Raw genomic sequence first — 16,385 nt, forward strand, 5'->3', positions numbered from 1 at the left:
TGAAGGTGTAGAAAGGGCTGTTTTAGTCCACTTGCAGGGGGGACTAAAAGATGAAGGAAGATCAGGAGTGTTACATATTCATCTCTTTCCTTGGGAAACAGCTTTATTTACAAAACAGGTCTAAAATAAGAACATGAATGACAAGCCCTTGGGAATGTGGGAGCGCTGGCTCTTGGGGACCCATGTGTGAAGCCCAGGCAACCAAGCAGAGGGCCTAAAGGAGGGCGGATGTGTGAGGGGGACCTAAAATTTGAACTCCTTGTATTTCTTGCTGCCTCCACGGCTGTCCTGAGGCTGAGCTTTCCGTTTCTTTTGCTAGAGAGAAAGAGAAACAGGTTACAACAGGTTCAACCACCCACTGATCCCCAAAACAAGGGTGGACAGCCTGACACAGCCACATACGCCTGTGGAAAAAGTGCTGAAACTGGATTCTCAGACTTGTATAAGTTCCTTCCCCTCCCTGTGCCTGTTTCATCATCCTCGAGGAGGACAGCCCACCGGAGCATTTCCAAGGTTTCCAGCACCAAGGAAGCTTAGGGCAGCAGGCACTGAGTCCTCCCTCACTCTCACCACTAGAGGACGCCACTCCACCGAAAAAGGAGTCCCAGTCCCCAGCCCAGGCTTCTGGTGTGAGCTCCTACCTTCTGTTTGGCAGCATGCTCAGCCACCATGTCACTGAAGTCTTCCTTCTCCACTTGTGCCTGCTGCTCCCTTACATGCTCCTCATACTTCTGGGTCATGGCCATGGGGTCCAGCTCTAACTCTTCAGGTGCCAGGGCCACTTCCACACCTTGTAGCTCAGGGGCCGGGCCCTTACGGCTCATAACCTAGAAAAGGTATTAGGAAAAAAAAGGGATCAGAGCTTTGTCATCTCCAAAGAGAGGCTCAGAAGCCCTCCCTTCTGCCCCCTGTCCAGTCCCCAAAAGCAGTGTCCTCCAAGTTCTCACCGTGGACATGTCATAGATGTGGGTCGATCCCATTATGGCTCCCCCAACGGTGGCCGTTCTCTTCTCCGGTAACACAGTGAACAGCTGAGGTGTCTCGCTTCTGCAAAGTACAAAGGGGTCAAGCCCAAAATGGAAGGGATAAAAGGGCCTCCTGAAGAGGAAGCAAAAGGAACACCGACAGCACCTCCACCCGGCACCCTGGAGATACTCCGAGACACCCAGGGGAGAAAGTTATGCACAAGCTGCCCATGAGAGGATAGAACTGGGTTGGTGCCAATGCTGGGAATACAGCCTGGAAGGAATACAGTGGCTGAGTTAAGGGACCCCCAAGTTTAGGGTATTAGAGACCAAGACTCCCACATGCGAAGGGCTAAGGGTCAGAGGCTGAAACTTTCCAAAAGATCGCTGGTATAGAGAAGCTAGCAGGGGGAAAGAGGTCACAGCAGTTCCTGCCCAACGCTGTGCCTGGAGCTTTTACATACAGAACTCAAACTCCCAGCCCTTCCACTGGTGCAAAAATGATCTATAGCCAGTCTTACCACCTATTTAAAGGATTACATTTGAAACACAAGAGCAAATCTACAAACATCAACCCAGACCTAGCTTCATCCCTACTTCTCCCCCGGAAGAGGTGACAATCTATTCTCACACAGCAGCCAGAGCTAATGCCTTAAAATGGAATTCAGATGCTGTCCTTCCTTTGATCAAAACCCACTGAGGCTTTTGATTGTGATTTGAATAAAGTCCAAACTCTTTACCATGGCCTAAATCCATGGTCGGCAAACTGTGGCTCTCGAGCCACACGCGGCTCTTTGGCCCCTTGAGTGTGGCTCTTCCTCAGCCTCAAGAGTACCCTAATTAAGTTAATAACAATGTACCTACCTATATAGTTTAAGTTTAAAAAATTTGGCTCTCAAAGGAAATTTCAATCGTTGTACTGTTGATATTTGGCTCTGTTGATTAATGTGTTTGCCGACCACTGGCCTAAACAGTTCATAATCCAGCCCCTTAACTAAGCCCTGCTCACTATACTCAACCACAGTACCCTACTTTCTTTTTCTTTCTTAAATATGCAAAACTTGAGACTTCTGCTTTCTGACAAGGAGCAATAAGGACTAGATGTATCCACCCCCATGAAACAACCCCCCAAAATGGGGAAAATAGATGTAAGGTTCTTAATACCATCTGGAAGCAGTACAATAGTGGACACGGGACAATAAGGGACAGGGATTCCTGAGAGACAAGTAACAAATGAAGTGAATCCTTCAATTGCCCAGCCTACTACATGGAGAGTCTGCAGAGCACAAAACATGTAACCCATGTAGAAACCAGAGGTCTCCATGAGCTGAAGGGATGAAGCTGAAAATGCAGGGAGACCGCGGCAGCGAGAGATCATAGGTCAGTGTCCTGGAGAAGAGAAAGCAGCCCAGAGACTGGAGAACTCAAGAGGCCTACAGAGGGTCCCCCCTCAAGTTCTCAGGTGAGTACTGCATGTGAGGAAACTACCCAGGCCAGGGAGAGAACCACCTGGAAGGATTAGCGGTAACAATACCTGCCATGTACTCAGGCCTGGGAATAGTGCCTCGTCCCACTAGGCAGACTAAACCTGATTAACAGGGCACTGAGCAAAGCATGCAGTGTCTTGTGCTCAGTAGTGCAGAGGACTGAACAATGCTTCCATCTAGCCTAAGGAACCTGACAAGCAAAATCTGAAAGAATCAAACTGTTTCCAAGTACTTTAACTACATCCCTGAACAAAGCTAAAGATTTACAAGAATACAAAAGTATCCTGTATCTAACAAGGTACATTTCACAGATTCTAGCATCCAATCAAAACCTAACAGGCATGCAAAGAAGCAGAAAAATAGAATCCTTAATGAGAAAAATAATCAATTTACATCAACCCAGAACTGGCACAGCAGGCACATTTGGCATTAGCCGGTAAGTACATTAAAGTGTTATTATTACTGCATTCCATATGTTCAAATGTTAAATAAGAGGTACAGAAAATACAAAAAGACCCAAATCCTATGGCGAGAGATAAAGACTACATTGGATGTGATTCAAGTCAGATTAGAAACTGCAGAAAAAAAATATTAAAAAACATATAAACAGAAATTTTCTAAAAGGAAATACAAAGAGAAGACATATTTGTTAAAATATTAGTAAGCAGTGGGACAACTTTAAGAGATCTAAAAGAGATGTATAATTGGCGTTCCCAAAGGAGAGAAAAGACAAAAATATTTGGAGAAATAATGGCCACAATTTTCCCAAAATTAATAAAAACTATAAATCCATATCCAAGATGCTTAACAAAATTCCAAGAAAAAAAAAACATGAAGAAAACCACATAATACTCTGGCCTACACTGCACAGTATAATCGAATTGCTCAAAACAGCGAGAAAATATCAAAAGCAGCCAGAGAAAAGTAACATGGACAGAGGAAGAAAAGGATGAAGATAGATTTCACATCAGAAACAATAAAAGAAGACACTCGAGCAACATCTTTAAAGTACTTGAAAGAAAAAGACACTGTCAATCTAGAATCCTATACCTGGCAAAAATCTTTCAAAAAGGAAGGCCAAATGAAGACATTTTTAGACCGCGAGAGCAAAAACAATTCATGACCAGCAGACTCACAACAAGAAATGCTGAAGGAAGATTTTCACGCAGAAGGTAAAGGATACCAGACATCAACCTAGATATATACAAAGAAAAGAAAGAACACTGGAAATTACATAGGTTAGTAATACATGATTCTTGTTATTTAAATCTCTCTAAAAGATAATTAACCATTAAAATAAATTTAACTAATAACCATGTAGTGTAGGATTCATAACATATGTAAAAGTAAAATGTGTGACAAGAGTGCAAAAGTTAGGAGGGAAAAATGCAAGTACACTTTTGTCAGGTTCTTAATATTATCTGAAGTGGTATAATATCACTTGAAGATAGATTGTGATAAAGACAGATATTCTAAACCCTAAAGCAACCACTAAAATAATAAAACACAGTTGCTTAGTCAAAAAAGGAGATAAATGGAATCATAAAAAATGTTCACTTAATCCAAAAAGTGGGAAAAAGTAAACAACAGAGCCAAGAGATCATTTCATGAAAAAAAGGGTCAATTCATCAAGAAGACTTACTCCCACACGTTTATATACCTAATAACAGAGCTTCAAAATGCATGACCATGCAAACCCTGTGCCTGGCTTAGGGCCTTCACAGTTTGTACTTATAGTTCCTTCTGCCCCCATTATCCTGTGACTGGCTGTTTCCTAACATTCAACTCTCAGCTCAAATAGCTCCTCCTCCTCCTCCTCAGTGAGGCCTTCCCAAAGGCCTCCCACCACCCAATCCTTCTCTATCCCATTACCCAGTTTCCTCTCCTTCACTGCCCTCTCACATCGGAAATTATCTTGTTCTCTGATGAGTCTATCTTGCCTGTCTTTTTCACTGCTCAGTCCCCACATCTAGAGCAGTGCCTGGCACAGAGTTGGTATTCAATAATTTTGTATGTGAGTGTGTGTATGTGGGGGGGAGGGGGGGCGGTGATGACAAATGTCAACCAGTCAGCCTAGAAACTGAAGGAAAGAGAAAGTCCTCCCTTCTCGGTCCTGCCTGATTCCCTTACCCATCCATCGCTTCCTCAATCTTCTTCTTCCTCAGCTCAATGAGTTCAGGAGTCTCCATTCCAGCTGGCACTGACGAGAATCCTCCCGGAGTGATGAGGCCACTGTAAAGAGAGGAATGGGGCTTGGAGTAAAGAGCAGGTCCCCAAAGAAAGACAGGCTAGTTCAGGAGGCAGACTCCGCGTCCCCACCTGTCTGCAGGGGTAATAAAGCCTGTTTCATCTGGCTTGTCTTCATCACTTTCCTCCTCTTCCTCTTCTTCTGAAGACTCCTCATCAGATGGCTCCAGCTCCCCCCAAGGAGTCCGATCAATCTCTTCTTCCTCAGTCTTGGTCTGAAAGAGATCACTAATCACTCAACAGATGTTTACTACCTATTATCTTTAAAGCTGTTGTAAAAGGAAACTAATACTGATAGAAGAATAAACAGATAATCTCTGCCCAGAGAGCTCATATTCTGGGGCTTGTATTTGCCTCACAGCTGAGAAAAATACATGCCATTCTTCAGATTTTGAAAATTCACAACACTTAGCTCAATGATAATGAAACTATAAACTATCTCTAAACTTCATGACCTTAAGACCAAGCTTGCCAGCCATGGCCCGTACCTGAAATTCAGCGGCATTGGTTCCAAATACATCCCCATAGAGTGGTTTCCCGGTTTCATCTACTGGGGGTTTGCCCCAGCCACCAGCATGGTACCCAAAGGAACAGCTCTGCAAGAGAGTAAGTGCAAGTCAATTCTACTCCTCAGCTCCTAAAGAAACACTGAAGCCCTAGAAAAAAGTCTACACTTTGGGAACTCTGGAAATTATGATTTCAGAGAGGAATTACTGTTATCAAAGCATTATATACTAGTAGAAGCAATAGAATGGGGAGATGGGAGTCAGAAAATACGGGAATAACCTCAGCATTTGTGGTAGAATCCATATTGTCTGAAACTGAAACGTGTTCTTTAAAACATATGACTCCCACTTCTTAGTGATTTTCCTAACTTTTGGAAAGCTTTTAGAATATATTTCTCTTAAGAATTTCTGAAGCTTAATAATTACTTCTTTTTACTTCAATTACTTTGTCTGTTAATTTTTTAATTTAATGCTTTTACTTAAAAATAAGAATGAATTTAATGCCATTCCTGACATAAAATTATTTGTATGTCTCCATCCACATATAAACCAGAGAGACACCTGGAAACACATTCACCGAGTGTTAATCCACGTACTTCTGAGTGGTGGAATTGTGGGTGATTTTTCATCTTTGTACTCTCAATTCTGATTTTATATGAGCATATAAGATTGTTTGGTTTGGGATTTTTTTTGTTGTTATTTTTGTTAATCCTCACCTGAGGATATTTTTCCTTTGTTTTTTTGTTTGTTTGTTGTTTTTTTTGAGAGAGAGAGTGGAATGGAGGGGGAGAGACAGAGAGAGAGAGACATCTATCTGAGAGGGACACATCCATTGGTTGCCTCCTGCATGTGCCCCGACCAGGGCTGGGCCGAGCCTATAACCTAGGTACGTGCCCTTGATGGAATCGAACTGGGACCCTTCAGTTCACGGGCCAATGCTCTATCCCCTGAGCCAAACAAGTTAGGGTGATGTCAGGTTTTTAAAAATACAAAACCCATTACTTTTTTTCTTGAAACATTTTTTTCTTTAAACAAAAAATACAAATGGTGGAATGAGAGAGAAAAATACATCCTCTAGTTAACAGCAGAGGCAGCTAAGAATGAAAGAAAGGACAGTGCTCACCTCAGGGATGGGTGAGTTCAGCCCAGGGATCTTCAAGTTTGGGTACGACGGGGGTGGTCCATATCGCTGCATGGCAATCAGCCACGGGGGAGGAACTTTGTGAGCATTCTGCAAGAAAAAGAGAACAAAATACCATCTACCCAGCCCTATCTCTTCCGCTCCAATTCCCACCCTCTTCTCTGCTGCCCGTCACTCACTGGTCCTACTGGCATCCCCAAGGAAATCCTTAGCTCATCGGACAGATCTCCTGGCTTCTTCTCCTTCAGTCGTGTCTCAAACTCCTTCCCCTGAGGAAAAAGCAGGGCATGCTGCATTATGAACGCCAGACACACACTGGGAGCTCAATGGCAAGAGGACATGAGAACAAAGATGAGAAGTTTCAATTCACATCAGATACACAACCCCACTGAGGGCTGCCTCATTCCCACTCTCATTCTCATTGCTTCCTTCCCAGCTAAAGTAGCTTTAGGAATAAAGGCCAGGAAGGAGGAGGAAAAGCAAGACGCCCAGTCCTATTATCAACCCACAATGAAATCATGGGCAAATTCCGGACCTGCTTTCTCACCTATAAAATGAAGGCATTTGACCGGATAATTGCCAAGATCCTTCCACCTCAAAAATTCCAGGATATCATAGTCATTAATATTTTAAGGATCAGAAACAAAGTTTTCTCCGACCCCCAGTATTAAATGTTTCCTATAAGCATCTGCCCCTGTCCCTAAACCACCCAACGTAAATATCATTTCAAAGATATGGTCTGCACCTCTCCAAAAAACTGCCTCATTTGAAGATTTCAAATTCCATCTCATTCAAGGAGAGTTAATGAACAATGAACAACTCCGAGGCGGAGGGGAGAGGCCACTGTACCGGCTTCAGAAGTCCTTACAGCCCAGCCGATGTGGCTCAGTGGTTGAGCATAAACTAATACACCAAGAGGTCACTGGTTTGATTCCCAGTCAGGGCACATGCCTGGGTTTCAGGCTCAACCCCCAGCAGGGGGCGTGCAGGAGGCAGACAATCAATGTTGATGTTTCTCTCTCAGCGATGTCTAACTCTCCCTCTCTCTTCCTCTCTCTCTGAAATCAGTAAAAAGATGTATTTTTTAAAAAGCCCTTCCAGCAGAGCATTATTCCAATACGTTGAGATTTTGCTTCCTGGCAAGTATCAACAGTTTGGCTCAAATAAACTCATAAACTCACAAAAACTCTTGACGGGTAAAAAAAAAAGCTCTTCCAACCAGGAGTTACAGAGCTGTGAGCTAAGGCCCAGCCTTGCCTCCCTGGTCCCCACTCCCAAACCTCATAGTACAGGTCCCCGTGGATGGTCAGCTTCGGCTTGGTCTGCCACTTGAAGAAGGCATCATGCAGTTTCTGGTAGTCAATGTCGATCTTCCCCATCTTAGGCCGAACCTTCTCTCGCATTTTTGACTTCATAGTCTTCTGTTCTTCCTGTGGAGAATGGCAAGACACACCTTAAAAGGGATTTAGCAAGTCCAACTCAACAGATCTGGCTCCCTACTCCCAAAAGAGCTAAAGTGAAACCTCATCTATCTCATTCAAAAAGTCACCAAAATCCTTCCTGCTCAAACCCTTAGAATTACAAGATTCATTAAACAAAATATACTTACTATATGAAGTTATGCTCATATCAATACTTTTTAAAGCTATTTCATCCAGAGACTGATCTCATGAGTTGCCCCTGGAAAAAACTGGCAGACTAGAGTCTAACTGGAAGGCAGAGTTTTCACCTGGTACTTTTATGCCTCCCGAATTTTTGTCGGACATGCAACTGCTGCCTACTCAAAGTATTTAAAAATTTCAAATTTAAGAAGTCACACAACTACCATGAATTTCTAGCCACAGAATGTATCAGGCTCACACTGGAGGCAGAGAACTACAAAGTCAGAGCAACCTGTGGAAAAAGGAGGCACCATGTGCAGATCAAAGATAGGTGGCCAAGTGCAGGCAGAGGGGACGAGGAGACAAGGAAGAAAATGGAGCAACTCAGAACCAGAAGTCTCTGGGTGGGGCAGGAGAGCTAGTTCTGACCACAGAGGTGGGCACTGCCCTTCTTGCTCTGTGTCACACACAGTGCTGACTTCTGTAAGTGGAGAGCGAATAATTAGACAATTAACAAAAAGGTAGGTTTTGGGAACCAGATCCCAGGTTTGAAGTCGGCTGCTATTAAGGACATGGCTCCCCGATGGCAGACCTGAGCCCTAGCCAGACCCTCACCTTCTCCTGCAGGGCCTCCCGCATCTCCTGGATGCCTGTGCGTTTGATGAAGTCCGGCAGCTCAAAAGGGGGTTTCTCAATGCCTCGTTTGCCCTGCAGGTACTTGCGCTTAAAACACCAGTGGCGTGGCACAGGCACAGAATTCCGAGTGGCCTTGAGGTGGACCAAGAGCTTAGGGTCCTGTGCTGTCACATCATGCATCTCCACAACATCGGGCCGAGCCACAAGCTGAAAAACAACAGCACACCTCAAGAAAGCCCCAACCTCTTCGGTCTGCAGCTTTTTACTTCTCTTTCTCCAAAGTCCCATCCAGGCCTCCTTCAAAGCTCCTCCCCCAAGCAAAACTCCATCAGCTCGGTCTCACCTGCTTGAGTTCAGCCACAGTGAAGCGATTCATTCGGCGCAACTTCTTCTTGGACAGCTTAGGGGCTTCTGGCTTCTTTTCCTAGAACAGAACAAGTATCTCTTTTGAGCAGGACTCTTCGATGTCAATCAGACTGCCCGGCCTACCCCAAACCTTCAGCCGCCAAAGGGGTTCTCCTCTGCCAGGGTTCACCATGGTCCCTCCCTGGAGTCCTTGTGTCCTGACAGGAGGGTGTGGGCCTCACCAGTTCATCATCGCTGCTATCGTCATCGCTGTCCTTGTGCTCCTCCTCAAAGCCCTTCTTCTTGGGGGCTGCAGAGTTCTCCAGTTTGTCGAGTTTCTCTGGCTCCTTCTCTTTCTCCTTCTTCACATCATCGGTGAGCTGAGGAGGCAGGCAATGTAGAAACCCCAGCCCTGGGCCCCTCCCTAGTTTCTGAACCCGGCCCTGAAGATGCCTCCTTATCCCACCTTTCCCCCTCCATGCCCCTTCCCTGCTCAATCTGTCCCCTAAGAGGACTGCTCCTTGTACCTTGAAAGCCTCAAAAATCCTCTTGAAGAAGATGAAGTTGGGCTCATAAATTTCAGGTTCTTCAGTCACATATTCAATTTCAACATCAGCAGCTGAGGACTCAGAGCCACGGGACCGGGCTGGCTCTTTCTCTCGGTCCCCAGAACTCTCAGATGACACCCCTCGTACCCGCTGGGGCTTTTTCTTCTTCTTTCGGTTCCGACGCTTCCGGTTTTTCTGCCAACACAAGTAAAACCAATGGGTCAGGGAATCCAACACCATGCCTGCCCCACCTCTAATCTCCCCCTATTTCCCTAAGAGGCTGAGAACAAAGGTTTTGAAGTCAGACTCCAAAATTCTGTCCCTCCCCAGCTGTGTGCCTCTGGGTGAACTACTGTACTTCTCAGAAACTCAGTTTATCTTTAAAATGTAGGCATGCACTGTCCTCAGAACTCAAAGGACTTACGGCAATCAAACAGAAACTACCTACACGCAGGGGATAGAAACTGTAGCAGCAGCCACTGCTTTCTCAACACTTAGAATGGAAGCTGTTTTAGTGCCCAAACCCCATCTCCTGCCATTCCTTCCAGACCCAGCTCCATCCCATACCTCTTTTTTGGATACGGACACTGAGTCCTCCTCAGTCTCTGATGCTGACTGACCCAGGGATGAGCGTGTGTCTGTTTCCATTTCCTCTTCCTCTGTAGGGGAGGAAGGTGGCCATCAGTGTCCTCTCAGGGCCGCTGCCCTGCTTACCTGCTCACTGTAACCCCTCTTTACCAAGAGCCAGTTTCTCCCTCAAACCCTCCTCAGCAGCAGCCACTGCAGGCTCTGTGCTTGCAGCCCTCAGGGCGACAGTGCACTCACCCTGCTGAGAGTTCATCTCCTCCTGGCGGCTCTCTTTCAGCTGCAGGATCTTTTCCAAAGCCTGGGGGATCTTGGGGCCCACAGAGGGGTCGTCCATCTGCCAGAGACAAGCCAGGCAGAGGGAGGTCATCTCAGTGCCCCTTTCCCCAACAATTTCCACTTCTACTAGAAAAGCTACTGCCACAGGACATAAACAGCAGGGAGAGGACACCACCAACTAGACCAGGGGTGGGCAAACTTTTTGACTCGAGGGCCACAATGGGTTCTTAAACTGGACCGGAGGGCCGGAACAAAAGCATGGATGGAGTGTTTGTGTGAACTAATATAAATTCAAAGTAAACATCATTACATAAAAGGGTACGGTCTTTTTTTTTTTTAGTTTTATTCATTTCAAACGGGCCGGATCCGGCCCATAGGCGTAGTTTGCCCATGGCTGAACTAGACTCAACCATCCCTCAGCATCCCGCAGAGTGGAGCACAGAACCCTGCCCCAGAAACGTCTTCCTGCCCTGCCTAAGCCCCCCACCCTCACCCCCACCCCCAGAAGTCCTCCCATCTTCTCTCAGAATCCTTTTCTAAAAATCCAGAAATAGTCCCCTTCTAAACCACACTCTCCTCTATCTAGGAAGAAATCAGCAATCTCACCTCTCTGTTTTCATCTCCAGGGGGTGGTGGGGGACCACGAGGCCGGGGAACCGGGGCCCCCATGGGCAAAACAGTAGGAGTGGGGCCCACTGGAGCAGCAACTAAGAAAGAAATCCAAAAATCCAATGTGAGAAGAGACAACAACAAAAAAAGAGAGAAACACTCATTTTAAAAACTACCTGCCTTGTGTGCTAAAAGTTAGAGTGATGGTTACCCTTAGGGGGAGAGGGTGGCTGGAAGAGAGCCAGGAGGGCTTTTGGGGTGCTGGTTGTATGGGTGTATTCAGTTAATGAAAATTCACTTTTGACACATCGTTTTTAAATGTGATATATACTTAAATAAATAAAATTTTCATCACCTTCCTTTTCCTTTCCTTCCATTTCTGAGGTCTTACCTCGAGGACCCAGAGGAGTGCGAACACCGATTTGGCCCATGTCTTGTGGGGGCCGAGGGACTGGGCTGCCCATCTTGGCAATCTCCTGCTGCCGTTCTTGCTCCAGTAACACAGCTGCCTATGAGAGGGAAGTGGAAGTGGAGACACAACTTGGAAATCCACTGGGCAGGCAGCTCCTGGCAAATGCATTCTTTCAGCCAGGTAACAGGACCAAGGAGAACAAACAGGTACCACTGGAGTTCTGACAGCCCCACATCCCCCCTGCCACTTCCAGGATACCAATCCACACGGAGGAGCCCCTCTCACCACAATACAAAACCCCTGGAAATAATGCCGAGAAAAAGCCCAAATTCCTAGCAGAGAATTTACTATTTAGCTTAAACACTGACTTCTATTTTTAACAAGAGTTTTCTTCCCAAAAGATTAGTTATCTCTAAGAAACAGTGAATTCTTTTCTTATATCTACCCCTCAAGATCTAGCACAATCTGGGCAAAGACAGTTCTTCATAAATACTTCCGTGCCTGGTGCAGTTAATGCCTATTTTCTAATTCCCCGAGTAAGCTATTAGTAACTGACACAATGCACCTGTGGGGCCACCGCATTCAGTCTGATACAAATGACTACATTAGCCCAGAGTCCCCTCCATGGCACCTAAAACGACATCATGTAAGACTAGAAGGGATCAGCGAATGTTTCTGTAATGGGCCTAGAGTAAATACTGGGCCACTGTACGGACTCCTTTGTCTACTCTTGGGTTTTATTTTTTTATTTTTTAACAATCCTCTAAAAATATAAAAACAATTCTTAGCTTGTAGGCCATACAAAAAACAGACTGCAGTCCACAGTTTAGCAACCCCTCAGGTATCAGAAAGATGAAATTATTTGGGAAATACTGAAATTTAGTTGAGGGTAAGGTAATGTTGAATGGTGCATCTTGTTTTGGACACAAAGCACTAGAAGTGATAGCCAAGGAGTTGGAACATGGGGTCAAAAATTAAAATGAGGGGCATTACCCGCTTCTGTTGCTCCAAGAGCTCATGTTCCTTCAGTGAATGATCTCCCTGCTAAAACAAGAAAACAAGCTCATGCTGCACCGAGACCCCACAGGTCAGTCTGTCACAACTCTGCTCCCTGAAGTCCGCTTCCAGCCTAGAACCTAAGTGCCAGTCTTTGGTCCAGACCTTCCCAGAAGGCTTGGCCCCAGAATCCATCTCTCTCTGAGGCTCCACTCCCCCTTCAAGACCCAGGCCCAGTCTGCCAGATGCCCTCCTCACCTGCTTGGCGCGCTCCTCTTGCTGCATCAACAACGCTGCCTGCTGCTGGGCCAGCTTCAGCCGCTCCTCCTCTGACAATGCCACAGGCTCTCCCACACGGAGAGGAGGTGGGGGCCCCAAGTTTGGTGGGCGGGGTCCAACGGCCATAGGAAAACCAAGCCCAAGGCCTGGTGGAGGTGGTGGAGGTGGTGGAGGAGGCTGCAGAGGGGGGAGGCCCATGGGTGGCGGTGGCATCGGAATCCCAGTGAGCTGTGGAAAAAATATATGATCATAATCTAGGAAGCATTTATCTACTGCAGACATTTGCTGGGGATCTACTATCTGGCAAGTGCTGGGATTCAAAGTCAAATGACACAGTTCTTAAACTCAAGACAATACTCTACAGCAGTGATGGAGAACCTTTTGAGCTCGGCCTGTCAGCATTTTGAAAAACCCTAACTTAACTCTGGTGCCGTGTCACATAGAGAAATTTTTTTATATTTGCAACCATAGTAAAAGAAAGACTTACATTTCTGATATTTATTTTATATATTTAAATGCCATTTAACAAAGAAAAACCAACCACAAAAATGAGTTCGCGTGTCACCTCTGACACGTGTGTCATAGGTTCGCCATCACTGCTCTATAGCAATACCAAGAAAAGATGTTAGCTTTGGGGCACCAACCAATGAAAGCTATCGATTTTCTCCTCAGAAAAATATCATGAACACACATTTTAAAAAATAGATTTTTATTGGTTTCAGAAAGGAAGGGAGAGGGAGAGAGAGAGAAACATCAATGATGAGAATCATTGACTGACTGCCTCCTACGCTCTCCCTACTGGGGATCAAGCCACTCGTGTGCCCTGACCTGGAAATGAACCCTGACCTCCTGGTTTATAGGTTGACTCTCAACCACTGAGCCACACCAGCCTAGCGTAAACACAGATTTTGCATGCAATTTCAGGAGATTCAGGGACACCGCTAAAGGCCTTTCTAAGGACTCCTCACCCCACACACAGAAATCAATGGATCCCAGGTCAGAGCCACTGCTCTAGAGAAAGTAAAATCCTGGATCAGAAAGAACATGGAAGGTGAGAGAACTGAGATAAACGGGAGCCAGTGTCTCCCAATGGCTCAGTAAACACAGAGGGTACGAAATCAAATCAAGGAGTGACCCCTAATGTCTCAAAGAATACAGGAACTATGCCCAGGAGAACAAAGAAGACAGCGATTACTTCCAGCTGGTTTGGAGCGGGTGGGGGTAAATCAAGTCAGGCTTCCAAATATTTGCGCTAAATCTTAAATAAGTAGAATTTGGAGGAGCAGACCCTGGGGAAGGATGCAAGGATCAGGAGCAAGGACGAACTGAAGAGCTAATTCTGTCACTGCAGCACCTCCCTGCCCAGTCTCCTAGTTGCATCCTGCCTACACTACATGTGAGAAGGACCTTTTTAAGCAAAAGGGACCTTAAAAAGTGGAACCACCATCTCACCTGTGCTGACATGGGAGGCGGAGCTGCTTTGTCCCCATCTTCACCTCTCAGAACCGGCCGATTCAGTACAATACCAGTCTGCAAAAGAGAAAGGGCTCTAGGTCAGTCCAAGAGCAGCTGTTCCACTAGCAATGGTTCTCAACCTTCTGGCCCTTTAATTACAGTTCCTCATGTTGTGACCCAACCATAAATTTTCATTGCTACTTCATAACTGTAATGTTGCTACAGTTATGAATCGTAATGTAAATATCTCATATGCAGAATGGTCTTAGGCGACCCCTGTGAAAGGGTCGTTCCACCGCCCAAGGGGTCGCGACCCACAGGTTGAGAACCGCTGCACTAAGGGATGTTCACTCCTATCCATGCAACAACATTTACCCAGGCCTGTCTGCTGGAGCTCGGCTGGGCACTGGGGAGACCAGGTATATAGAAACGGTTACACGATTGCAGGTAAAGACAACAACACGCAAAAAGGGAAAGCCCCGCTAGCTGTGCCGAGGAACACAAAGAACCAAGACCGAGTTGAGAGGTCATGATAGGCCTCCTCCCGCCGCCAACACTTACCTGGCGGGTGTAGCTCTGCAGCCGTTCCACTAGCTCCTCGCGACTCCCAGCTGTGCAAAGCAGAGGATCATCCGGTAAGTCACGCCGAGCCCGAGTCAGGCCCGCCCGCCCAAGTCAGGCCCCAGCGGCCCGCCTCCGCCCCCCGATCTCCGGGGTAACCAGGCTCCGCTTCCCCGCAGGCCTACGCGGCTGGCTCTTGATCTCCAGTTCTCCTTACCTTGGATCGGAGCTCCGATCTCTGCCAATTTGGCCTGAAGCTCCTGGACAGCCCAGGCGCCATAGTGACCAGGAGGTGGCGGCGGCGGCAGCTGCAACTCTCCTTTGGGAGGCTCGGGATGTTCGGCCGCCATCTTAGCAGCAGCAAGGCGCGCGACCAATACGGAAGCTCGCACCAGACTCGGGGCCCACTGCCCGGAACTTCCGGCAGCGCGGTACGCCACGTCCCTCCCGGGTTGGCAGGCTACTCGGATAGAGGCCCACCCCGTGTCGTTCTCCCTTGGTCGCGAAGCCTTCTGGGAGTTGTAGTACGATACCCGGCCACTGCACCGGGAACACTGGGAACGGGCGCAGGGGCGGGGCTGCGGGGACAGCGGGTCCCTCCCGGAGGGCTTGCTTTCAGCGCCTGGCAGTCCCGAGCGCAGACCGTAGCCTTCCGACTCCCGGAGCCATTGTGAGAGGCCCGGGCGCTTATGTTCCCGGGAGTTCCGAAAGACTAATTCCCCGGCCGCCGCGCGTTGCGGGCGCCAAAAGCAGAAGGTTGCAGCCGATGCCTGCGATAAAACCGCGTCTGATTGTCTGCCCGCCCACCCCGGCGCAGGTGGGAATGAATGAGCTGAAAGGGGATCGGAGCCGGGAGAGGAGCGGACCCGCCCGGGCTGAGCTCCAGCTGCGGACCCGGGGGAAGGGCCACACTTTAAGCCCCTTTTCCCGTCTTCCAGGCCGGCTCAAATGTCGTCTCCGCTAAGCCCTCTCCCGTTTTCCGTTGCTTCCTTGGAGCCCTCATAATAATACATGCAAACCTCCCACCTTTTGTTTTGAAGTCTTTCTTGCCCCTTCTACCCACCTCTATCCCCAAGAACGTGAGCAGGGGCCTGGCGTTCGATAAATAACTGGGGAGGGGAGGGCAAGTGGAGCAGTCTTTCCAGAGACATTATTTACGTCTTTTTCAGTCTCCAAAATAAACTCAGGATCTTTTCTTCCCTCATCCCCACCAGCCTCCTGGAGGACCCACCCTGCCTCCTGCCTCCTGCACCCCCTAACCCCCACCACTGGCCTGTGCGTCTGAGGGAGAAATGGGCAGGTACCGCTTACCTGCCCAGCTTCCACCTCTCCCTGTCCTGACCAGTCAGTTCAACGTGTGTGGGTGTGTGTAGAGCCAGGAAACTCAAGTGAAATGGTCTCATTTCCCCCACACACCCACACCCTTCATATCTCTAGCATGCTCCATTTCACTGGCTGCCTCCAACAAAGAAATAGCTGGGAACAGTGAAAAAAAATAGGGTGTCAGGTCCAGGGAAGGTGTGAGGTTTATAACAGACAGAGAAGAGGACTGGGCCAGGAAAAATGACTGGCTAGGAAATTCTCTTTGCTCCTGTCCAAACCTTGACCCCTTCCCACTTCCATCACTACCACCATCCCAGTCTCCTGACACTCCCAGAGGAGAAGCCAAACCCAGAAAGGACAGAAGAAAGAACAGTTCGCCCTCCCCTTCAGCTTGTCAGCCCACTCAAGCA

At 47.4% G+C, this 16,385-nt stretch overlaps 1 protein-coding gene across 4 annotated transcripts; it reads right to left on the bottom strand.

The window, feature by feature from the left end:
* Nucleotides 1-77: 77 nt before the first annotated feature.
* On the bottom strand, nucleotides 78-15,039 carry SF3B2 (splicing factor 3b subunit 2). Of its 4 annotated transcripts, none has more exons than XM_036326571.1 (22): nucleotides 14,870-15,037; nucleotides 14,653-14,702; nucleotides 14,089-14,166; nucleotides 12,616-12,864; nucleotides 12,355-12,402; nucleotides 11,341-11,458; nucleotides 10,947-11,047; nucleotides 10,302-10,398; nucleotides 10,044-10,135; nucleotides 9,456-9,671; nucleotides 9,171-9,308; nucleotides 8,927-9,007; nucleotides 8,563-8,790; nucleotides 7,627-7,776; nucleotides 6,526-6,615; nucleotides 6,329-6,436; nucleotides 5,188-5,295; nucleotides 4,772-4,914; nucleotides 4,583-4,684; nucleotides 948-1,047; nucleotides 642-827; nucleotides 78-315 (listed from the first exon to the last, which is right to left on the bottom strand). In XM_036326571.1, exons 1-22 carry the CDS (start codon nucleotides 15,000-15,002, stop codon nucleotides 244-246), a joined length of 2,688 nt encoding a protein of 895 aa, XP_036182464.1. In that variant the 5' UTR covers nucleotides 15,003-15,037; the 3' UTR covers nucleotides 78-243. The 4 variants fall into 4 exon arrangements, with proteins under 4 accessions (XP_036182464.1, XP_036182463.1, XP_036182465.1 ...); XM_036326570.1 differs by having other exon boundaries at nucleotides 12,355-12,405; XM_036326573.1 differs by lacking the exon at nucleotides 78-315 and adding an exon at nucleotides 3,589-3,646 and having other exon boundaries at nucleotides 683-827; nucleotides 12,355-12,405; nucleotides 14,870-15,039.
* Between the last annotated feature and the right edge of the window lie 1,346 nt (nucleotides 15,040-16,385).

This window comes from Myotis myotis, unplaced genomic scaffold, assembly GCF_014108235.1.
Source record: "Myotis myotis isolate mMyoMyo1 unplaced genomic scaffold, mMyoMyo1.p scaffold_m19_p_10, whole genome shotgun sequence".
In the NCBI taxonomy this organism is placed as follows: Eukaryota; Metazoa; Chordata; class Mammalia; order Chiroptera; family Vespertilionidae; genus Myotis; species Myotis myotis.